General features: G+C 53.2%; 1 protein-coding gene across 1 annotated transcript; it reads right to left on the bottom strand.

Annotated features, from left to right (window-relative positions):
* Positions 1-257: 257 nt before the first annotated feature.
* ETV3 (ETS variant transcription factor 3) lies at positions 258-11,639 on the bottom strand. The gene is made up of 5 exons (XM_073322474.2): positions 11,485-11,639; positions 9,133-9,195; positions 7,800-8,037; positions 5,188-5,303; positions 258-2,296 (listed from the first exon to the last, which is right to left on the bottom strand). The coding sequence occupies exons 2-5, from the start codon at positions 9,176-9,178 to the stop codon at positions 1,098-1,100; spliced, it is 1,599 nt and encodes a 532-aa protein (XP_073178575.1). The 5' UTR covers positions 9,179-9,195; positions 11,485-11,639; the 3' UTR covers positions 258-1,097.
* Positions 11,640-23,740: the final 12,101 nt, after the last annotated feature.

The following is a 23,740-nucleotide window of genomic DNA, read 5'->3' as shown; positions in this document are numbered from 1 at the left end:
TTTATATCCACACCCATCGCAGTCAATCTAAACAACGTTTTCCTCCCAATGGTATTAAAAGTGAGACAGACCCCAATACCAAATGGAAACCCAACCTTGGTCAGGAAGATCCAGCTGTTATACAAGCTTCTTCTGTCAACAGACCCTGATCACATAAAGTGTATCTATGTACTTAAGGCATGACTCAAAGTGATAGGGGAACCAAACAATAAAGGGAGTAGATTTAACAAAGCTCTCATTCCTTTTCCATGAACTCACCACAATCAAATTAGAGGGTTAATCTTCCAAGCACTTCCCCACCCATTCTATTAGAAAGAAGAAGAAAAAACCTAGGGTACATTTTAATGCATTCTATTAAAGGCATTAGGTTATTTTTCCCACTCCACTACTCCCTTCCCTGAAAGATTTTACAATTGCTCATGGCTTTTTCAATATTTCAAGAAGGCTGAAAGAACGACCATCGCGTCTTCAAGTCCTAATGAGAGTTGTTTGTCAGACATACAGCTTGACTCAAAAAGCACTGACTACTGCATTTTCAGCAGCTTCCTCCTACTGACGCCAAGCTGGTTTGGTTTTTTGTGTTTGTCTTCCTGCAATCTCTGTTTCAATTTAAAGACAGTGCAACACTCCCGTCCGCCAAACCCGCTGAAAAGAGCAACAGCTCGTGACGCCGACCAAAAAGAAAAAAATAAAGAATAGCATCGCCGATTTAACTGTTTCGGAAATCTTTTTCCACTGCCGCACCCGACGCCATAAAAAGAAACTATATTCAGATTCCTGCTTCTATAAATACTAGAGAATATAAAGTAGATTATGTCTGGAGTTCATAAGCCTCACTGGAGACTGGCTTGGTCTTTCTGGAGTTTGCGCCAAGGTCTCAACCTCACGCACAGAAGAGGTTAGCGCCTCCCTCTCCTAACCAGGACAAGCAGAGTCTCACCTGCGATTCAACAAATTAAAACAAAACAAAAAACCAAAGTCCTAGTCCCTAGAATTATCAAACCATTCTAGTCCCCCGCCCCCGCCCCCTCTGCAATGTTGCTACATAAATACATGGATTCTAGTACAAATGGACTGTAGCGCTTTCCAGTTAGCTCCTAGGTGTCTGATGCAGCTGTGGCTGTCACTGCCTTGGGTGGCGGGACGAGGTGTGAGGCACCCAACACACCGTTCCAGTGCAGCTTCCCGTTCTGGTGCTCCTCTGGGGCTTCAGCCTGCCGGTCACCGTTCCAACGACGTTTTAGACGCAGTTTTGGTGGCATCAGGGCATCCTCTCTCTTTTCCTGCACCCCAGTGTCTCCCACTGGCTCTCTGGATGGCTTCTCTCCACCTCCTTCCCCTTGCCCCTGGGATTCTTCAGTGGGGAAGTTTATTCGGGTGGGTACTGGTGGCACTGAGGGCCAGGACGGGGCAGCTGGCCTGGCAAATACAGCAACTCTCTCTCCTTCCAGGCTGGTGTTTGGCATTACCATGCCAGGCCCTTCCTCCTCCTCCTCATTTTTGTCCTTTCCTTTGGCTGGTGGCTCTTCGCTCTCAAGCTCCTTGTCCACTATGGGCTCAACCTTAACCCTGGGTGAAGCCGGAGCTAGCTGGGGGGCAGTCACCTCTTCAGAGCTTTCCAGTCTCTCTCTGTTCTTACGCCCCACAGGTGGAGGCTGAAGCTTGATCGGGAACTGGGGCTGCTCTTCGGGATGCATCTGGCACTGTAGTGGTGGGACCATGAGCCCCGGATAGCGGGGGAAAGTCCGCGGGCTCAGGTGGTAGTTGAAGACCGAGCAGGCTTGTGAATGCAGGTAGTGTTTCATTTCCTCGGGGTTGAAAGAGAAGCAGCTGCTACCTGTGAAGGGGCTGAGACCTGGCGAGGGGCTGTAGGAGAAGAGGGTCGGAGTCAGAGACAACGCAGGCGAGATTGGGACATTTAAGACCCCACCGCGCCCTGGAAGAGGAGACACGGCAAAAGGACTGTGAGGATCCGGGTAGATCCCAGGCCTCGTGAAGAGAGGCAGCATGATCTCCGGCTTGCGCTTCTGATTATTGATGCTCCCAGCACCCACTGCATTCCGAGAAGCCATGAGATCCACGCCACGCCGCCAGTCTGAGGAGACATCCTCCAACTCCGGCACATCAGGCTTCCTGTCACCGCTGTCATTCAGAGGCTCCTGGCTGGATGGTCCAAGGGATCCACTGGAGAACCGGCTGGGCTGGGCATCCTCGGTGGGAGAGTGGCTGTCCAAGGGTGGGAAATGGAAGCGGGACGAAGCGGTGGGGACGGGTGGGGCACTCTGTGGGACGACACCTGGTGTAAGGGAGAAAACGAGAAAGGAGTATTAGGAACCCACATGGCCAGGGAGGAAAGTGTCACGTGTAAGAGCTTCATGGCTGGGGCTGTACCTGGAGATGCTTAAAAAGTAACACAAAAGCACCACAGATTCTATGCAGCGTAATAGGTGATTGGCTGGAAGCAGCCTTAGAAACCTGCTCTCTATTCCCCTCATCTCCCTGCCAAATACCTTAATCACCTCTGCCCACCTCAAAATCTTGCCACCCTTGGAGGTGAATCGTCGCCTTTGGTGCCTGAAGCATCCTTCCTGCCTCTCTCAGCTTGAGAGAGAGACAAGGTGGGTGAGGTAATATCGTTTATTGGACCAACTTCTGCTGGTGAGAGACAAGTTTTGCAGCTTACACAGAACTCTTCTTCGGGTTCTCAGCACTGTCAACTAATCGGTGATTTTCAGATCCAAACATGTTTCCCCTGCCCCTTCTGTCTCTCTCGAGGTCTCCTTCTCTCTCCTGTTTAATTGAGAGGCTTTTTGAGGAGGAAGTGTGCATGACAGACATTATGCAATACAGCTTTATTGAAGCCACTACACACACTGCTGATAAAGCTCCAATTCTCACAAGGGAACTTCAAAATCCACCCGTTCGTGCTTTTCCAGAATGGAAGAGATTTGATCTCAGACAACTTCCCCAGTAATATTGCCACTCAAATAGGTCCCTTGTGCGCGCTGTTTCAGACACTCCCACCTGAAGGCTTAAGAAGAACCTTGTGCTTAAAATTTACTATTGCTCACAGGAGCCTGATTAATGCAGTTTTGTGCCTGTTCTCACCTTAGACACAGAGACCCGAGCACCTCTACCCAATAAAGCGCACACAACAGAGAGGAAAGAGGAGAAATCAGATTCCAGTGCCCCAAACAGGTTTAATATCCCAACCCCCACCCCCAGCCAGGAGGAAAGAAAACAGGTTGTAATTAGACAGATGCATTCCAATTCTTCAAACTTTTTTTTTTTTTAAATGCATGCCCCAGGGACAGGAGGGAGTGTCGGCAAACAGAAGCAGTAGTGAGCAATATTGGGGTGGAACTGCTCAGACTTGTTGCTGTAGTAATTATAGATCTGCAGTGCAGCTTCACACTACATTTTATATCCCTCATGCTTGAGTTCAGAGCACCTGGAAAATACATTTCTCCCCTACATACAACTCTTCTCACATGGGGGAAGCAACTCTACTTCATTGTCGATTTCTACTTCTCCATTGCCTCCTACCCCTAGGGGGGATGCTTTCTGAAAGGACAGGCTCTTTGAAACCACAATTCTGGACTTTCATGGTGGAGGCTGCCCAGTGCGATTTTAGAGTCAAATGATGAGTTAGATGCACAGTAGTTGCACTGCCAGGATCTATCTAGGTATTTATGAAGTGTCCCAGTCATCACGGTAGCTAAGCACAAAGTACAACAGTAAGGTTAACAAACATCCCTCTCAGACTATCATCCCCGGGCTTGAATAGCTGCCATCACTCAGTCTCCACAAACACTATTCCCCTTTCCTTTGTTAGGTTGATCTTCAGCCATTCACCAGGCCCTCTTGATGAGGTGAGCCCTGCATGGCGCTCTGAACATGGCTAGGCGAGGGTCCTTTCTGATCCACCTCCTTGCAGCATTGAGTTCTGCAGTTTAGGCCCCAAACGTAATGGCTCCCAGAAGTGTCCCACTGATCATGTTCAACATGATCTGCCCTGGTGAGAGTGGGGGCTGTTTAAATATGCAGATGCCATTCTACACCCACCAACGGTGCACACATCCTTCAACATTAGAATGTGTTCTTTCCTGGGGTTGTGTGCTCCCTATGATTCCAGGGTTAGCCCTCAATCATATGAAGCAGGTCATGGGATCTTAGATTCCACCGCACAACCCACCAGAGTGGAACTCAAGATGGATGGACCCTCTGACAGCATAACTGCAGCATTACTGCTGGCATTAGCCCAAACCCTGGTGTGGAACTTATACTCAGGAATGACTGACTCAACGACAAGAGACTCAATGCCCCAAACATCCTAATGGCCAACACCGATGCTTCCTGTCTAAGCACCTTGTGGCTACCCTGTTAAACCATTGTGGATTTGGGTCACCACAAGAGTTCAGGAGCTCCCGTGACTCACAAGCCAGTCAAAACTCACCTCTGAAAGCTGCTCTAATCTGCACTTGCTGGTAAATGCCCCTGAAAGCCAGAGCAATTTAGCCAAGAATTGTTCTGCTTGACATAAAAGGGGCAGGAACACAGCAATCAAAGGCTGCTGTCAGCATAAGAGCTGGTTTAACTGCTCTTCAGTAGAGCAGGGAGCTTTTTATCACTGTCTTTAGGCTGTGAACTTTTTGATAACATTTACATGTACCCAGTCCCGGAGACCTCTGGACATCGTAACAGGAAAGGTCACATTTATACGGCACCATAAACGTACAGGGTGCTTTGCAAGCACGTAGGACAAGGTCCCTGCGATAGAACCGAAACCCTCTACTATCAGAAGGACAAGACACTCAAATAAAACTGCAAGCGAACTGCAAACCCCCAACAACCAATAAAGACAACCAAACAAGCAAGCTTACATAGAAAGCCTGTATGCCTCAGGCTTGCCTTGAAGGCTGCCATGAAAGGGCAAACAGAGGGGAAGTGCACTCCAGTTTAAGTATCATCATAGTACTGACATTCCCACCATATTAGCTCTGATTGCTTGGGAGACGCCAGCCTGGACAAATTAGAGATTGTGGAAGGAATCTGTACAGATCGCTGGGAGTGATTTTAGCTGCCTCCCTGCACTACAGGCATGTCACAGCATAAGCTCAGCATTCCATATGCTGCCAATCAACGCACATTGATTAGGATTTGATAGGAACCCCATTTCCAGCTTACCATTGGGCCGTATGTTAATAAATGGATAGTTAGGCATCACCAGCTTGTTGAAGTTGAACTTGTAGGTAAACCTTTTGCCTTTTGTCTTGTGAAGAATCCTCTTGTTATAATAATATCTGTCAAAGAAAAAATTAAAAAATTATCAAGAGCTCTGCCAGTCAGATGCAATACAGCTTAATGTCTATTGCTTAAGCCACTCTAAGGCCTGCCTTCCTTCTACTATGTCCAAGTTTCAACTGTCTACAAAGAAATAAAGCTACTCAGAGAAGAAGAGTAAAATTAAGCACATGAAAATTGAGGCTGTTGTCAGGAAAAGTTTCCAAAGAATAATTCCTAGCTCGTCTATAGCTCTTTTCAGCCATTGGTCTCAAAGCACTTTGTGAAGGTTAGTATCATTATCCACTTTTTACAGATGAGGAAACAAAGTGACTTGCCCAAGGTCACCCAGCAGGCTAGTGGCAGAGCTGGGAATAAGACCATAGGTCCCACTGCAGTGCTCTCCCTACTAGGCCTCCCAACGTAGGGCTTCCTAGACTGTGGTTTCCAGAGGACTTGCTGGCAGCCCAGAGAGCTGGCCGGGCACATGGTATTGGCTCGTCATTTCCAACAGCTAAATTCCATTAAAGATAGCTACGTATGTTACTTTTCTGTGGCTACTATTCCACGTAAGCAGTAGCAGTAGTTGGAGATGCCACAGGGATGTTAAAGGACTGAGAATGGGAAGGAACGTGTCCGTAAGAGAGTCTGCATTCCAGTAAAGCTCACATTCTGAAAGCATCTGGGAGTGTGATTCGCAGGTGGCATAGCCATGCGCTAGTTCACCTCAAGGTAGCACGCTAAAACTTGTAGCGTAGCCACGGTAGTGGCGATCGACTGTGGGTTAGCCAAGCCAAGCTCGCACCTACGGGGTTAAGTGGGTTTGCACTCAGAACTGCTGTCTGGGCTACCATGGCTACATGACTGTTTTTAGCATGCTAGCTCGAGGAGAGCTAGTGCATGGCAACGCAAACTGGGCATCAAAATCCTAGCTCATAGCATAGACTTAACCAGTACACCGAAATACTACACACGATTCACCCCCACACCCCTTGCTATTTAAAATCTTGGTTGTCGGCACTTCATGTTTGCACAGATGGCAAGAAATCAAGCGGCTGGAGTACAGGGAGGGAGTGGGAAGACAAAGGTTTCCTACTTGAGGTGGCTGCTTGAGCCAGCGCTGCTGATTAATCTCACTTCAGTGAAGTTCTGAGTGTGATCGAGGAACCAAGACATGGCTGGATCAGGCAGGTGGAGTTTTTTCCACTCCCATACATCAATTGCAGCGTTGGTGTTATTCAATTTATTGTTTCCTTCCTGTTCCATTATGTGTCTGTTTTGTTTGCTGCCTTGTTTATCTTTGCCTGCCCTGCCCAGGAGGGATCAGAGGGCACATGACAGCGAGGCCCATATTATTAGCAAGGTTGGTAACTCCGCAACTTCTCAGAACGGAGCCCAGTGTCATTTTTATAATGACAGCTCTGCCCAGGCTACATCTCCCCAGCCAACAGGCCTGGGCCCATTTTGAGGTGCCTCCCCCTTCAAACTACACAGCAGAGATTGAAAAGCTCTTGAAGGGGGTAAATAAAACTGGTACGTGTTCTGGTGAAGGCTACACAGCGGGAAAGATTTCAAGAACTAGAATGGACGTGGGCAAGGAGAAAAGGTAACAGAACTTTACGAATAGATCCAGAAGTGCATAGTAAAAACTGATCAACCCCCGTCACCCTGCCCACCACCACCACACGACAGTATTGGCCATACGCTACCCTCTGTCTGATGCACACTCCTATGATGTCAGCAGCTCTTAGCAGGTTAGGGCTGAACTCTAATGCAGTGCAGCTGAATGTACTGCTGCAGCAGGTGCAGAACACTACTGACGGAGGCCAAGAATTATTATTTGTATTTTTGTAGCACGTAGGGGTCCGAGTCATAGACCAGGATCCCACTGCATTGTGACTTTTGTTTATAGATACAACCACCAGGATAAAGATAAGGGAAATACAACTGTTGTAAAACAACTGATTGCAGGATCAAGAAGGAACCTTAATCCCATGTCTTCACCCTCTAATTCTGTACAAGTAGGAACTGGTCTTAAAGAAGGGAGTTGCTTTCTTGGAAATTTTATCACTGATGGAATAAGCCAATATTTTTCCTGCAACACATATATTACTCAAGCAGGCATCAGAACCGGAGGAAGAGAAGAGACAGGAAAGCTCCCAAGTAGTAAATTCCTGATTACAATGATCTTCAAGTTATAAATGCAAATTTATGTCATTACACCCCACAGTCAGGTAGAGGACAAATCTGCTGTTATGTCACAACCCTCTGGCAACCTTGTGGTTATTTCCTCCCCATGTTTGTCTAACCTTTTCCAAATACAACCGTATCAACTACCCAGATGGTCCCATAATTCTCCAAAGTTTAGGGGCAATTGAGCTGGGGAGGTTGAGTCAATTTCCACGATCAACTTTGTACATGAATCAGCCACATCTTCTAGCTATCCTTTCCCTGTCAACCCCATTCTGAATATTTCACCCTCATCAACAATTGTTTTCAAGGATCCTTCCATTCACCTGAGGGCCCGGCTCAGCTTGTCGTAGTTCATTTGTGGTTTGCATTTCCTCCTGCCCCACAGACGTGCCACTTCATCTGGATCCTTGATCACAAACTCCCCATACTCGCCCTGCTGCCAAGCAATTACATGGCGGAATTCCTCCTTCTGCAGCAGCTCCAGGATAAAGTGCCAGAGCTGGATCTGACGGGAGCCAGGGCTCGATTCAGTTTTGTATGCCCACTCTGGGAAGTGATAGCCTTGAAGAGAACCCAAAGCAACAGAGTGAAATAATTAAAAGTCATTAAAACAAAAAAACACACAGCAAACTTGAGCTAGGAACAGAGCTCAGCGAGTGTAAGGTCTTTAAAGCAGTGGCTGCCTTTCACTGCATCTAGCAGAATGGTGCTGTGATTTTGGTTACCGTCTCTACACGCTACTATAGTATAAATAATAGGACTCGAACTCAAGGGTCCTGTCCACCAGTTCCCTTGCTGTAACTATACTGCCTCCCTAGAGTGGAAAATGTGAAAAATCAACATTGTGAAACTAAACAGAAGACCTAAAGATAAAAAAGACATTAGAAGAACCAGAAAGAATGGAAAGGGATCTTTACACACCAGACATCTTGGCCACATTTTTAAACGTAGGTGTCTAAAATCAGGCACCTAAATCCATATTTAGGCTTCTAAACGAGAGGCCTGATTTTTAGAGGTTTTGAGTACCCACAATTTTCATCAAATCCAGTCAGCTGCCCAGCCTCTAAGAGAAAATCTTAGTCTACACCACTTTCAGCCATGCTGACAGGTGCTTATGAATGACTGTCAAGTTTAACTGTGCCAGAACAGTTTTCCAGCATAACTATTGTTGTCACAAACCCTGCATGCAAAACATCTAGAGGAAAATGTATTCAAGTCTTAACCCAGTTACTGCTCTGCGTGATTCCAAATCCAAAACTCACAGGACCTCACCTATAATATCAAACAGCTCTGTAATTAGATTCGCAAAAAGAAAAGGAGTACTTGTGGCACCTTAGAGACTAACAAATTTATTTGAGCATAAGATGCATCCTATGACGTGAGCTGTAGCTCACGAAAGCTTATGCTCAAATAAATTTGTTAGTCTCTAAGGTGCCACAAGTACTCCTTTTCTTTTTGCAAATACAGACTAACACGGCTGCTACTCTGAAACCTGTAATTAAGTTAACGTTGATGGCCTGGTCCCCATGCACACACAGCTCTGACAAAGGGGTCTTTACAATTTCAGAACCACGTACAGGGTTCTCAGTGTAAATAAGAATCAGGCTTTTAAGAGTTCTCATTGTGCAGCATCTCACATTATATACACTTCCTTACCTCCTGCTCCTTCTGGCTTATCCACAATGCTGCAGCCTGCTTTCATTTTCTCCCTCCTGCTGACTGTGAAATAAAAGGAAATAAGCAACAACTATATCAATATGCAATTATTACCCACAGGACTTTGAATCTTGTTCCTTCCTGTATAAAGCTCCTTTAGACAAAGTAGCCACCCCCAACCGATAATATTCCCAACTCCAAGAGATGGTACCCAGGATTTCATTGCTATTAGCAGCCGTAATTACTAGTACCTGACTTAAAACCACAACATGTAAACATAGAATTTAATAGCTGCTTCCCTCCTGACCTGCCATTGAAATGTAAAAAAGAAACACTACAGCAAGACGGGACCATGAGACAGACAAAACAAGCCAAACAGTTTGTCTTCTGTTACTAGACAGGCCTGAGTGCCAAAATACACAAGCTCCTGAGCTCACCCAGATGTACCAGCGAGAGGGGAAAAATATCCAAACATCTGAATGCCACTCAAGAGCGGACATCTGATTTTGATTTTTTTAGGTCAATTATCCCTGTGTTAAGAACTACCTGCATGTGCTTTGCCTGATCACGCAGAGCGAAGCCAAGATATAGGCATGTTCCCAAGAATATTCTGAGTTACAGGAAGTAAACACATAAGATCCTTCTACCCATGGCGTTATTCAAGCAGAAAGACATCAAAAAGCACTGCAATTGTCCAGTCGTGGGGGGGGGAGGAAGCGGGGGGTGAAGAAGGGGAAGAGGGGAGAGAGACAGAGAGAGAGAATGTGCACCTCTATACAAGTTGAAAGATAAGTGGGGGCCAGAACTAGCCCTAGATCTGTCTACACAGTCCCTTGTGAACAGTATCCATCACCAAGACAGTGGAAACTAAATCCAGTTTAAACCTTGTTTCAGCTCAGAAATGGGTCTGTCAGCAAGTGCTTATGATCAGCCCTTCTTAGGGATGACTGAACATTTGGTTAAAGATTTATACTTCTTCAATGAAGTTTCCTGTTAAGGTCTATGTTTACAAATGGTAAAGCTAAGGAAAGTAGGGGAATGGAGGTAGGTGAGAATAGTGTGTTGCCCTCTAAAAAAGGAATAATCAGTAGGTTTCTTTTTTCCACAATATGTTGGTTTTTTAAAACATTGTTCCCTATAGTTTAAATTTCCAGTAGGGTAAATAATGACTGGAATTGGCAGGGTTACAGAATTCATCAGTATTTAATTTATGAGCATAACCCTGTTTGCTGGGGGTTATTATGGGTGCAACACCATTGGGGGGGGAGGTATCCTATATCCTAATAGTTGAACAACAACGTTTAATTTCTTTGGAACCTTCCTTTGGGGACCTCAAAACATTTATATTAATGCACCCAAGCCTCTCCACCACCACCGTGGGTGGGGCAGGACAATTTAAAGTAGATTTCCTTCCCCCCCCCACCGCAGTGTTTAAACACTCAAGTTATAGGGAGTCAGTCATTAATGAGACAAAACCAAGAGCCCTAACAAACCAGGATTAGAGCAGGCAATTTCTCCTAACAGAGCAGGAGCTGATAAGGGCCAATAAATGGATTAACCAGCCCAGCACTAACAATACCTCCCCCCTCCAGACCCCAGCACCCTTCTCCTCAAGCTCACCACACCCCTCTCCCCAGGCAAGCGCCTTTGATGGGCCCACACCTTCCTTCTCCCTCATGCCCCTAGAAATTTCCAGCACCCTTCTCTTTGGTGGCTTGCCAAACCCCACCACAGCGAGCCACCCCAAAATACCCCCGGCCAGCTCCTAGGGGCCCCCTTCGAAACTGACCTTGCCCCGCAGCCCCCCAAATAACCCCACGACCCCATCCCCGCCCAGAAACACAACCCTCCCCCCCCCCGTGGGCACCACAGACCTTCACCGCCCCCACTGCACCCTTCTCCAGCCTCCCACCCCCCTCTCTATCCCCAGAGAGCACCCCCGTCCTTCCTTATATAGCCCCCCCGCCCCCCAGAAATCCTTCCCCGCGGAGCCTCAGCCCCCTCGTACCTCCAGAGACCCCCCCACCCCCTGCCCCTTAAATACGCCCCTCACCCCCCCTCCCATTAGCCCCAGGGACCCCCTCCGCTAAGGTCCACGTATATTTCCCACCCCCGTCAACCCCAAGCCCCCTCCCCCCACTAACCCGCAGCCCCTGAGACCCCGCCCCCTGCCCCCCGTAAATACGGTATTCCCCTCCCCCCCACACCGGTCCCAGACACCCCCCCCCCCGCCGCCGCCGCCGCCGCCTAGGCCCGAGGAGCGGCTGAGGCGGCGGCCCAGGCTGGGGCCGGGAGGCGGCTCCGCGGCCGCCCGGGGTCGGGGGAAGCGCGCCCCGCCCGCCCCGGCCTCACCTCAGTGCCCGGGCGGCGGCTCTGGGCGGCGGAGTCTGCGCCCGTCCGAGTGTCTGGCTCGCTCGCTCCTGCGCCTGCTGCCTCCCCCTCGCCACCCAGCCCAGCAGCCACCGGAACCGGAACCAGCGCCACCCACACGCTTCCGGGACTGGGCGCCCCCACGCGCTTCCGCCCCGCAGTGGCGTCACCGCGCAGGCAGCGGGCCTCACCTGCCCCGCCGTGCACGCACGCACGCACGCCCAACCAACCGCCATCCGCCTACCTCTCCAACGAGTGCCCGGAGGGGGCAAACTACCCCAGAGAGCGAAGTGGGACCAGAATGGGAGGGGGAGGAGAGAAGGAGAGGGGAATGGAGGAGGGTTAGAGGGGAGGGGGAGATAAGGGAGGGGGGATGAAAAGGGGAGGGGGAATGGGGGGGGACTATAGAGAGGGGATGGGGTGATAAGAGGAGGGGGGAATGGAGGAAGGTTAGAGGGGAGGGGGAGATAAGGGAGGGGGGATGAAAAGGGGAGGGGGAATGGGGGGGACTATAGAGAGGGGATGGGGTGATAAGAGGAGGGGGGAATGGAGGAGGGTTAGAGGGGAGGGGGAGATAAGGGAGGGGGGATGAAAAGGGGAGGGGGAATGGGGGGGACTATAGAGAGGGGATGGGGTGATAAGAGGAGGGGGGAATGGAGGAGGGTTAGAGGGGAGGGGGAGATAAGGGAGGGGGGATGAAAAGGGGAGGGGGAATGGGGGGGACTATAGAGAGGGGATGGGGTGATAAGAGGAGGGGGGAATGGAGGAGGGTTAGAGGGGGAGGGGGACGGGGACATAAGGGAGGGCAAAGGAGAATAAAGGGGGAGAGGAGGGGGACTATAGAGAGGGGATGGGGTGATAAGAGGAGGGGGGAATGGAGGAGGAGGGTTAGAGGGGGAGGGGGACGTAAGGGATAGGGAGGGAGAATAAAGGGGGGAGGGGAGGGAGGGGGAATATAGAGAGGAGATGGTGCTGATAAGGGGAGGGGGGAATGGAGCAGGGTTGGAGGGGGAGGGGAAGATGGGGGAGGGTGAATCAAGATGGGTAATGGGGGAGAGGAGGGATGGGAGGAAGGGGGTAGGGCAGGGGAATTTGGGGCATGGGAGGGATGAGAGGGATGGGGTTGGGAGGGGCGGAGATAAAGGAGGGAGGTTTGGGGGTTGGGATGGGGAGGGAGGAGGAAGGGGTGAGTTGGGTGGGGGAAGGGAGAAGTTGTGGGATGGGGGCATTGGGGGGGAAGGAGGGGTACTGAATACTCCAATAACACTCTCTGCAGAAGAGCTTTAATTTAGTATACGTTTTAGGGTTTTTTTTTCATGAATTCGCCCTGTGCTGACACCCCCAGTCCCAGCCTGGCCATGTCACTCTGACAGCAGAAGGTTCGGAGCTGTTTTTCTCCAAACTGATTTGCCCAGCAGTAGAAAATGCAGAGAGACCTTTCCGCTCACATTATTCCAATGGCCACTTTTCAAACTCTCCCCTCTGGGCCAAAGTCGGCACCAGTTTCCCGTCGCAGCACAGAGGCCGGCGTTGAGCCAAAGGGATGTTGTGCTGGCCCTGAAAGTAATCCCGGCATGTAACAGAACCTCATGTCTGTTCTGCGGGCTCTAATCCCAGCAATGCACTGGGACTATGACTCCTGGAGGGGCAGCAGGGTCTAGTGGCTAGGGAACCGCCCTGGGACCCAGGTGACCTAGGTGCTATTCCCAGCCCTGCTGTGTGACCTTGGAGAAGACCCTTCCTCTCTGTCTTCCCTCCTAGCTTTTATCTGACTGGGGCACTTTGGAGCCCTCTCTCTGTGTCTGCGGATCTCAGCTGGACCCTCTCAGTGCTACTGCCACACAAATAACAGCAATGGAGGGTTCAGGTGAAGGCCCAGCTGGAGAGGACGTTAGGAAGATGTTGCACAGGGCAAGAGCCTCATGTTAGCAACAAGGTTATGGGGGGCAATGCTAGGGGGAGGCTGGGGTCTCCTTCCCCAGCATTCCCTGGTCGGGGGCGGGAGGGGGGGATAGGGATGAGAGCCTGCTAAGTCACCCTCCATGAACCATGCTATTTTTTATGGGGGAGGCATCTGTCCGATGCTTTCAGGGGGCTCCGTCCATGCACTGCACACGAGGGTCTGGGGCAGCAGGGACCCAGGGTGGGGGACCCTCATTCACTGAGCTCAGGGAGCCTTTCCCTTAAAGGATCCAAGCGCACATCCTTTCCACAATCCCCAGGAGGCCTTTCGCTGCCCAGAGGGCGGATGAAATGCACCCAGAGCCAGGGCAGGTACGAGGCGCCACGACTTCCGCTACTGCAGGGCGCCTGGGATAGTCCCAGGGCATGCATGCCAGGGAACAAGCTGCGTGCGTGTCTCCCACGCTCGGGTAAGCAGCAGCAGCGCACCCTGGGCTGTTTGCAGCAGGGCTGGCATCCAGCACCCCAGCGAACCAATGCCAAGCCACTGAGTCAGGCTGCGCCTGCACCTTGCTTGGGCAGTGCTCGTGCCAGGCTGAAATAGACGGGCCAGGAAGGAGCACACCGGGGAAGTTACCTTTTGTATTGAAGCCCCAGGCGTGGTTCCATGTTTGAAGACTGTAGCGTGGCCCCCAAATTCCAGCCCTTCCTCTCTGAGTGTAGAACTGGCACGTAAATCCGCTGAGACCTGGCACGTAAATCCGCTCATTCGTTTATGAGTTAATTCGTTTTTAATGAGCCCTTTAAGAAACTTAGCACGCTGAGCCAGACCACTGTTTTCATGGCCTGACAGGTCTTAATAATGGAGTGGTGTAACTGATACGTGCTCCCTGTTGCTACTATAATCTGGTCCTACTACCCTCTCCCCTCCCGTTTAGTCACCTGTTGCAATGTCCTGCTTTGTGAATTCTCTGGAGCCGGGGCTGGCTCTTTGCTCTTTGTGCAATGGGGTTCGGAGGTGCTACTGAGCTACGGAGAACAATGACCACCACGTAGGCCTTTCTCTGAAAGTCTCCCATCCAAACATTGACCCAACTCAACCCTGCTTAGTTTGCGTGAGTCACTAGGTCACGGGCATGGGGAAATCCCGAGTATTGACTGGCAGCCTGAATAGGTTTCTCTTTCCCGCCCCGCTTTCCAGGCCTGTGCTGTGTGCACAATCAACCAGTTCAAACTGGAGGTACAAAGTGGACAGGTCTGCCCTAGCTGCCTTCAGCTGCCTTGAGATGAGCGGTCCAGGGAGTGTGTATTGACTCACTTCTCAGCCGACAGGAACTTTCTCTGTTTAGGCACCAGCCTGTCAATTATACACCCATCCCTGTGGGGCCTGAGCACCGCTCAGTGGCTGAGCTCGGGTGCTATGACCCGCAGTGATGAAGATCAAAGGTCCTGTCAGGGACAGGTTCCTCACCCGTCCAGTCTGCACCTAGGGGTATGAACGGCTGCATTACCTAGAGCCCCCGCCATGCCCTAGCATCCTACAGCTCACACCGAGTTAAGCCATAGTTGCGTAGCGACACCGGTACACACGCAAGCCCGGCTCTTGGCCAGGGGGATGGGATGTGGGATTTTCACCTCTAGGTCACCAGCTCAAAGCCAAGCCTGGGGCACTAGCAAAGGGAAAGCCACCTGAACGTGGGGGGCGTTGGGTGACATGAGCTGCTGGGTCTCAGGCTGCTTCTGCACAGAGAAGTAGTCACCCACCGCTGCAGCTGTCGCTCAGTCCCCCCCTTGCTGGTGATGTCTGCATCGTGTTCTCTGTGGCTGCGGGACAAGGATCAGCAAGGCCAAGGACTGATTGGGCCATGGAGATGGAGCTCCTCTCTAGATGACAACTCTCCAGGGCAGGAGGGCAGTGCAACAGCGTAGCTTGCTTTACCGCCGGCACTGTGCCTCCCAGACTGTGAGCAAAGCTAACTTAATTTATAAGATATGGGTCAGATCCGTAGGTGGCACAAATCCTCATCACCCCCCACAGGAGTCGATGGGCCAGATCCCCAGCTGGTGTAAATGGGCACCACAGCAGCAAAAAGACAAAGCCTCTCCCAGCCAGGAGAGCGGCCCCAGTGTGTGTGTGGGGGGTGTGTGTGTGAGAAATTGGGTTTGTTGATTTAAACCTGCTCACCCAGAGCACCCCCTCCCCAGCTCTCAGGGCATCCTGCAAGCTCCAGGGAGGGGAGAAATGACACCGTCTTCCTTCTCTGCATCGAGAGCCTTATTACAACACTGGCTCTGATTGTCACGAGGGGTATTTAGTGCAGTGCCTGCAGGCCCCACCTGAGATCAGGGCCCCTAGGTGTTGGGGCCACACAAACACCCGGTTCCAGGCTCGTCCACGCAGGCAGCTACTCAGGGAATAACTCCGTGTGTGGACAAGCCCCGAGAGGCAGTCCCTGCCCCCCAGAGCTCACAGCTTGAATAGACAAGGCACATGGCGAAGGGGGTTTTTTACGCACGAAATAAATCTGCTAGTCTTTAAGGTGCCACCAGACTCCTCGTTGTTTTTGTGAATACAGACTAACACGGCTGCCTCTCTGATATGAAGGAAGGGTTATTCTCCCCATCATACAGGTGGGGAACAGTCGGCGGGTAGGCATGGCATTGTGCGAGGGGCCCACTGTGTTCCTGTAGTTATCACTCAGACCACACGGTGGCGCGGCTGTACCACGAAAGAGCCCCCCAGGGGCTAGGCCTCACTCCCCTGGATTTGTGGAGCTCCACCTGGGACGTTCTATGCAAATTATTTAATGGAGTCATTTGCATATATTCAGATTAATTTGCAGATCACCCACACAAATTCCATCTGCAAAGAAGGCAGACATTTTAAACAGGAAGAGCAATTAACCACTGGGACCACTGAGCTGGGGGCGTAGGGGATTCTCCACCACGGACTGTTTTAACATCCAGATGGGGTTTTTCCAAAGCTCTGCTCTAGGAATTGCTCTGGGGCCGGTCTCTGGGCGGTGCTGTATGGGGAGCGGGGTGGGGCGGGGGTCAGATTAGATCATCACGCTGGTCCCTGCTGGCCTTGGTTGCTATGCAAGGGGCATGGAGGTGCCCAAAACTTGGCAGCTATGGGGCAGGGCAGGGTGAAGGGGGGGTAAATGGGGGATGGCTTGGTGGGTGCTCGGGCGGATGCTGGAGGGTGTCGTGGATGCTGAGGTGTCAAGTAACTGGGGAGGGGTCAGAGGTGGTTACTGGGGTGGGGGGATGCTGGGGTTGGTGGTTGTCTGGGTGGAGATCTGTGGGGACAGGTGGCTCTCAGGGGGAACTGGCTATGTTTTTTTGGGGGGACAGAGGCCTGTGGTCTGTCTGGGGTCTTTCTGGAGCAGGGGTCTTTTGGGGGCCTGGCTGAGGCTTTTCTGGAGGCTGGTGTGAGTCACTTTGGGGGCAGGGGTCTCTGGGGGGGGCAAGGGGTTTAGTAGGGTCACTCTGGGGGAAACTGGTATTAATACTCAGGCCCCCTCACTGCTGCTGCTTCTCCCTAGACACAGGTTACTGTTTCCCTGCTCAGATCCAGAACTGCTCCCTCCCGCCCAGCTCAGCCCCGGGCGTGGGACTCTGGCGGAGACACGGGCCGGCTGATGGCTCTGCCCGAGATGTGAGTGACATGTGAAGCGGCAGAGACATGGCTTCCCTGAGTATGCAATCCCACAATTTCACCCCCACCCCCACCCTCCCCCCTACCATTCTCCTGAACCACGATTCCCTTCCCTTTAGTCTCACCAACCCTTGATACTCTCAGCCCCATCTGGACACAAGGCCCCCTCAGCGGAGCGTTGCTTATTGATGAACTCCAGGCTGCTATCACGAACCCCATCTGCATCCTGCATAGCTCAGTCAGGAGAGTGCCAGGTGGCAGCACCGGGCCACAATAACCAACACCGCCTTGTTCCCCAGGGCCACCCCCAAATTCTCACCATTCCTACCAGCCGGGAATCTGTCTTTGCCTGGCAGCCATGAAAGGCGCTTTCCAGCATTACCAGCTCCCGTGAGCAAAAACCTCAGGAGCCGGATGGATTCAGGAATCCTGATTTTGCAATGCCTGGAGCTGGCGAAACTGCTAGTGATTTGTGGGAGGGCCTCTGATTTTGGGCACCCAACTTACAACCCTTTTCCAGGGGATTGATTGATTGTCAGCGGGCAGGGGATTTGGTACTCACTGAAAACCAGGCCCCATGAAGGCATCTCAGCTCACGAGTCATGTTGGACAATCTCGGCCTGAACCAACAAAAAAGAAAGTGCAGCTGTAAGGTCTGTGGGGCAGGGATGGTCTCTTTGCCCTGGGTTTGTACAGCGCCTAGCACCATGGGCCCTAGGCCAGGATGGGGGGTGTGGAGCGCTACCGCAACGCAGGGAGTAGATAATAATAAAAGCAACGGCGGACCCATCCCTGAAGTCAAAACTTCCCCTACAAAGGAGCGCATCTGCCAGTTCCTTCGATGACACAGCTGACCTGACCCCCGCAAGAGCTGGTGAAGTGACTCATGAGCCTAAACACAGCCGACCACGCTCACCGAAAAAGAAAGCGTGACTTGGCAGCGTAGGCCCTGTCCACCGTGGGCTTCCCTCTGCCCACGCTTTGGGGAGGTGCCCACAAAAATCTCAACAAGAGTTAGGCTGCTGGTGACCTGGTACCCCTGCCAACATGTCTATCTGTCGTCTCTCAGATGGCAAGCGCCTTGGAGCAGGGACTGTCTTTTCATTCTGCTTTTGTACTGCACCTAACGCCACGGGGCCCTGATCCGTGGCTGAGGCTCCCAAGCCTTACAGGAATACAAATACGTAACACTGCAAAATTACAGGCTAGGAATGGCCTTTTCTTGACAAACACCCAGGGCTTCAGATCTGAAACGTTTATTCAGCCGCAAGGATTATGAGATCATTAGTCTGGATATATAACTATTTAGATTTTGGGGGGGCAGTCTATGAGTGTGGCATGCCACTGTAGGCCCTGCCTCAGTTTCCCTTCAGGTTCCTGGAAGTATTCCATTTACGGACAGAAGTCTTTAAAACAATACTCCCAAGGGCTCTCACCGCCCCGCCACGGCCCAGCCACCCCCTTTGCCCCACCTGCCATTAAAAGTGGGAGGCTCGTATGGGGGTGGGGCGTGAAATGAACGGCCGGGTCTCAGCCTGGCTAACACCAGCCATGGCGGGCGGCCACTCCCGCAAGGAACAGTGGGAATCCAGGCACCGAGCACCAGGTCCAGCCCTTCCCTGCCCCCCAACAGACAGGCCACAAGACTGAGCTCCTAGGGGGTGGTTCCTTTTGGGGCAGGGGCTGCTATGCGGCCCAGCCGCGGACGCCTGTCTCCGGGATCCCCGCAACCAGCGGAATTTGTGCACGATGCATGATGTGTTACCCCCCACGCCCCCCGCGTGCTCCAACCCCTGAACCCCCCTGCCCTGGGTCCCTGCCACATCTGTCCAGCCTGGCGTCCCTCCCCCGTGCAGGTCTGCAGCAGAGCTGGGGGCAGGCAGCGTGTGCAGAACTGTATTTGTTCAGGTGCAAGCAACCACACGCATCCTCCCGCCCCCGTGTGCGAGCCCCAGCTGGCGGAGCAGGTACGAGGCAACCTCGGCCCTGCAGCACCAGGCGGGAAGTGCAAGGTGGGCCGTCCCCGGGGCGCCATGACATACATACCTCGGGGTGGGCCAGCTCCGCGGAACTATTCTAGGCCAGCTGGCTGTGGTTTGCGCTGCTTGGAGCTCAGGCGAGCTTGGCCTCTCGCTTTGCTAATTAATGCTCAGCTGGGAGCTGCCTGCGTGAACGCCAGGTGCAACCCAGCCCCCCACCCCCCCCACCCCCAGGCAAATGGCTCCACTCCCCCCTGCAGCCTTGTGGCATCACGCTGCACCCACAGGCCTCCGCAGGGCTGCGCTGGGCTGGTACCTGGATGAGAGGCCACTCTGCACGGAGTGCTAGGGGTGAGCCTGGTCCGCGGGGAGGTGTGTGTGTGTGTGCGTTCCCTTCTGACTCAGTGAGGAGCCCAGCGGGGCACTGTGCTGCAGGGAGTGGGGCGGGTGGCTCCATAGGGGGCACTCTCCCTCTGAGGCAGGGCTGACCCCAGTGCCCTAGCACAGTGCTGGGCCCGAGCGGTGACTTCCCTCGCCCACTAAAATGCAGCTACCTCTGGGGTGCAGTTAGCAGCGAAGAGGCTTCCCAGCTGCAAGCACAGGCCGGACACGGGGAGGCAGAACATAAGGGCTCGAGCTGGGATTTTGCCCTGATGTCAGGATTCACCCCCCAACCCCGGGGCTTAGACGCTGGTGCCCCTCCATCCTGCCCCCTCATGCCGTACCAGTCCTGCCCACTTTATCTGGTTCCGACATGCGCTGCGGGGACGCTTTTTGCTGGGGTCGTCTGGCCAGAAGCTGCAGATTCCAGATGGCAGAGGCCTGGAGAGATGCTCATACGGAGGAGGTGCAGCCGGTGGGCAGAGCGACAGGTGGTCCTCTGCTCAGTATCATCCCGGTGAATAGAGACCCACGGAACCGCTCTGCAGGAGCAATCGGCATGGGCACAAGCCGGGGGCTTCAGTTCAGCGGGCAGGGGTGAAGCAGTGGGGAGGGCAGTTAAAGTGTCTCTGAGTCACTTCCATGCTTCCTCTCGGGGTGCGGAGGCCATTATACTGTGCCCCCCAGTGTCCCCACGAGGGCAGAGAATAGCCAGAGAGCAAGCGCCCTCCGGCCACGTCCCTGCTCACCCCACAGTGGTCCAGGGGAGCCGAGAGTAGCCACAACACACTGTGCCCTGGCCTCACCTGCGATCTGCCCCCTTACCCCAGGGCTGGAAGCAGGGTGGGTGTGGTGCCCTGACGCCCGCTTCACGCTGGCTAGGAGGACCCCTTGGGCAGAGGGAATTCTCAGGGGTCAGAGCAGCCTGAAGGAGCTGGAGTGTAACTGAGAATCAGGCCGGGGCCTTAGCAGAATCACCCTGTGCTCATGCAACGACTCAAGGACAGAGGTGCCCAGAGTAACTCCAGTCCCCGGGGCAGACCCATGCCCGGGTTGCTGCCTGATACGTGGTGACCCTAGCAATGAGAAAGTCACGGTGACCGGGAACCCCAAAGCAAACTCTGACACCACACCCATCACCAGGCTGTACTGAACAGGGCTGTGTGCACCGCTGCCCTCTGCTGGCTGGAACTAGGATTGCTCACCTGTGTGTCATAGGCACTATACTGCAACCAGCGTGCGGAGATTCCCTTGAGGACTCCACAATCCCTGCAGAATAAGGGGTGGTGGGGAAGGTTGGGATGGAAAGAAGGGAGCTGTCCCAAATTCTGGTACTCTTGCTCCCTTCAAAGATTGGGCCCTCAGCCCCCAAAGTTACCCAGCTCAATTAATTGCCCCCGGCAGCAGTGCAGTGGGCAGGAGCTGGTCATGAGCTTCCCTCCCATCTGGACCTCAGTAGCTCACACCTTCCTGCTGGATCATGGCAGCGCTCTCTCTCTCTCTCTCTCTCTCTCTCTCTCTCTCTCTCTCTCTCTCTCTCGCACACTCACACACATATTGGCCTGGCCGCACACGCTTGTGCACCAGCCCCGCGGCCTCCAGCCCTCTCCCCACCCCGCTTCCCCTGCCTGTCATCATCCCCATCCCGTGCAGAATCCAGCCTTTGCAGTCACTATTATGGTCGGCCTCGCCCCCCTCCCCGCTCACCCCACCTTAGCAGCATCCTCCTCTAACCAGAGGGGAGGTGGGAAGCCGCAGGCAGAGGTTCCTCTGAATCCTCTCCCATCACCCCCTCTCCTTGCCTGCCCCACAGGCTACACTCTCTCTCTGTCCCCCCCAGATACCCACGGCTCTTCCTGCAGCAGAAGCCCTGGGGTTTCATGCTGCTTGCATAGGATCCCCTGGCCCCAGGGGGCTGCTGCTCAGATCCCAGCGCTGGGGCTTTTCACGTCACCCAGTTAATCCTCTTTTGAAAAATTCAGAAGTCGGGCTCAGGAGACGGCCCAGCACCAGCGAACTCCTGGTTCCTGGCGTAACAGCCGCTATGCAGCAGCCCTGCTAGCGAGGAAGGACAGCCCAGTGGTTGGGGCTAGCCTGGGACTTGACAGACCCAGGATCACTGCTGTGGACGCTGTGTGACTTGGGCAAACTCATCAAGACCCAGCTCCGCAAAGGTATTTAGGCGCCTAACTCCCCTTGACACCAATGGGTTCTGTGCCTCAGTTTCCCCATCTATGAAATGAGGATAAAGAGCCCCACCCAACCTCCCAGGGGTGTTGTGGGGATAGATATGTTAAAGATTTGGAGGTGCTCAGGTGGGCTGGGGACCACAGAGGTGCCGTAGCTAGACAGACCCATGCATGGGGGATTTAATTCCTTCCTTAGGTCAGACTGGTGCCTGGCCTCCTAGACAGAACAATCCAGAACAGGCCAATAGCTCGTCATCCAAGGAGACCCAGGACTGGGCTGTTTTGATAACAGGATCTAGGTTTTCTGTCTGCAAATCCGGCTCCTAATGGGGATTTGCTCACACTTGGTACGTTAATAAAGGTGCTAATCAACTGGAACAGAGTCCAGGAGGTCACCAGGTTGCTTGTTACCAAGTGTAGAGTCTCCTGCTGACATGCCTAGAACTGTCTCTAACGCATGCCGGCCCCGGCCGTGCCGCCTTTCCCCAGCCGTTCGGTGCTGAGGCTGCTGGAGACAGACCGACTGTGGTTCTCTCTGGCCTGGGCTGCCTAAATCCTGCCCTGGAGTTCAGCAGTCATGGAAGAGACCGTATTATCTAGGACTTTATTCCACCAGGCGTTGGCTGGGAAGGGCGAGGGCCAGGCTGGTGCAGTGGCAGAACTGGACCAGGGCAGCAAAACCAGGAACTCGGCTTCATTTCTTTTTTCGCTCCTCCACGATAAACTTTCTTCCCCACGTTGCTGAGTGCAATCTCCCCCCAGGGAACGTTTCACAGCATTGTTCGCTCACTCCGACAAACCACGAACGCACTGTGGCTCACAGGCACAGACTGTTCAAAACAGACTCTCGCAGCGGGAGAGCAGAGACAGCAGGGCCAGCGGTTAGAGCGCCGGACTCATAGAAGGTTAGGGTTGGAAGGGACCTCAGGAGGTCATCTAGTCCAACCCCCTGCTTGAAGCAGGACCAATCCCCGATTTTTGCTCCAGATCCCTAAATGGCCCCCTCAAGGATTGAACTCACAACCCTGGGTTTAGCAGGCCAAACTCCCAAACTCCTGAGTTCTATTCCTGGCTCAGTCCCTCCCTCACCATGTGGCTTGAGGCTGGTCACATTCCTGCTCTGCGGGTGAAAAGGGACCCATGTAACTGTATGTAACCCACTGGGGAGGGTGAATTAGGAATGCCCCTTTTGGGCTGATCCACAGGGGCTATGGGTCTGTTTCAATGCCAGGCTATAGAGATGTGATTCCTTAGCTCAAGATGTAGCTGCTCATGCTTTTAGCTGCGGGGGTCCCTGGTTCAATCCCTGGCCTAGCAGCCAAGCACTAGGCAGGTACCCGGGTAGCATCAGCTTGGGAAGCTGCTCCAGAGAAAATGTACAGGCTGCTCCCCCAGTTCGGTGTGGCTCTGGGATGAGCCAGAGCGGAGCCGGACAGCACCAAGGTAAATGAGAGGCTGCTGCGGGTTAAGTGCCTGTGTTTCTCCTGTCTCTGGTCTAAGGGTGTAAATCGACCCGTTGCTTTGCACCAGAGGATTCAATGCGTCTGTGCCAGGGGTCTGGCCAGGTCGGGTTTGGCCGTACCCTGTGCCCATACGGAGTCGCCTGTCGTGCCCTCCCCAGCGTCGCGGGGCTTGCCAGCTCCCCTGCACAGCTGGTGAACTTCCTCGCGAGCTCCTTATACATCCCACTCTGCTCCCCACCCCAGCCACCCCTCCACCTCCAGCCATGCCTCCCCCCAAAGCCCCCATGCTGCAGCCCTGCAGATCCCTGGCCAACCATCCAGCCATAGATCGCCCACGAGGACAACACTGTCCCCACCACCTGCCATACCCCTTGTTCCCCCAACCACATGCCCAACACATGAACCCCTCACCCCAGCTCCGGTAACACTGTTCTGCAACCTGTCTGCTCACCAGACACAAAGCCAGCCCTGATGGGGGCCAAAGTCCCCGCTCAGAGAGAGGGCATGGGGCTGCTGGCATGCTGCATGCCACCCTGAGTGGGGAGGGGAAGGTGGATCCGTCTCGCCAGCAGAAAGGATCAGACCCCTGCCTCCCTTTCTGGCCCAGGCCAGGGCTGGAGCAGTTCTGCTTTTCGAGGCAGCAACCTGAACGGAGCAGCCAAC

The sequence above is a fragment of the Lepidochelys kempii genome, chromosome 24 (genome assembly GCF_965140285.1).
Source record: "Lepidochelys kempii isolate rLepKem1 chromosome 24, rLepKem1.hap1, whole genome shotgun sequence".
In the NCBI taxonomy this organism is placed as follows: Eukaryota; Metazoa; Chordata; order Testudines; family Cheloniidae; genus Lepidochelys; species Lepidochelys kempii.
The sequence above is the reverse complement of the archived record's forward strand: the minus strand, read 5'-3'. Positions and strand labels throughout refer to the sequence as shown.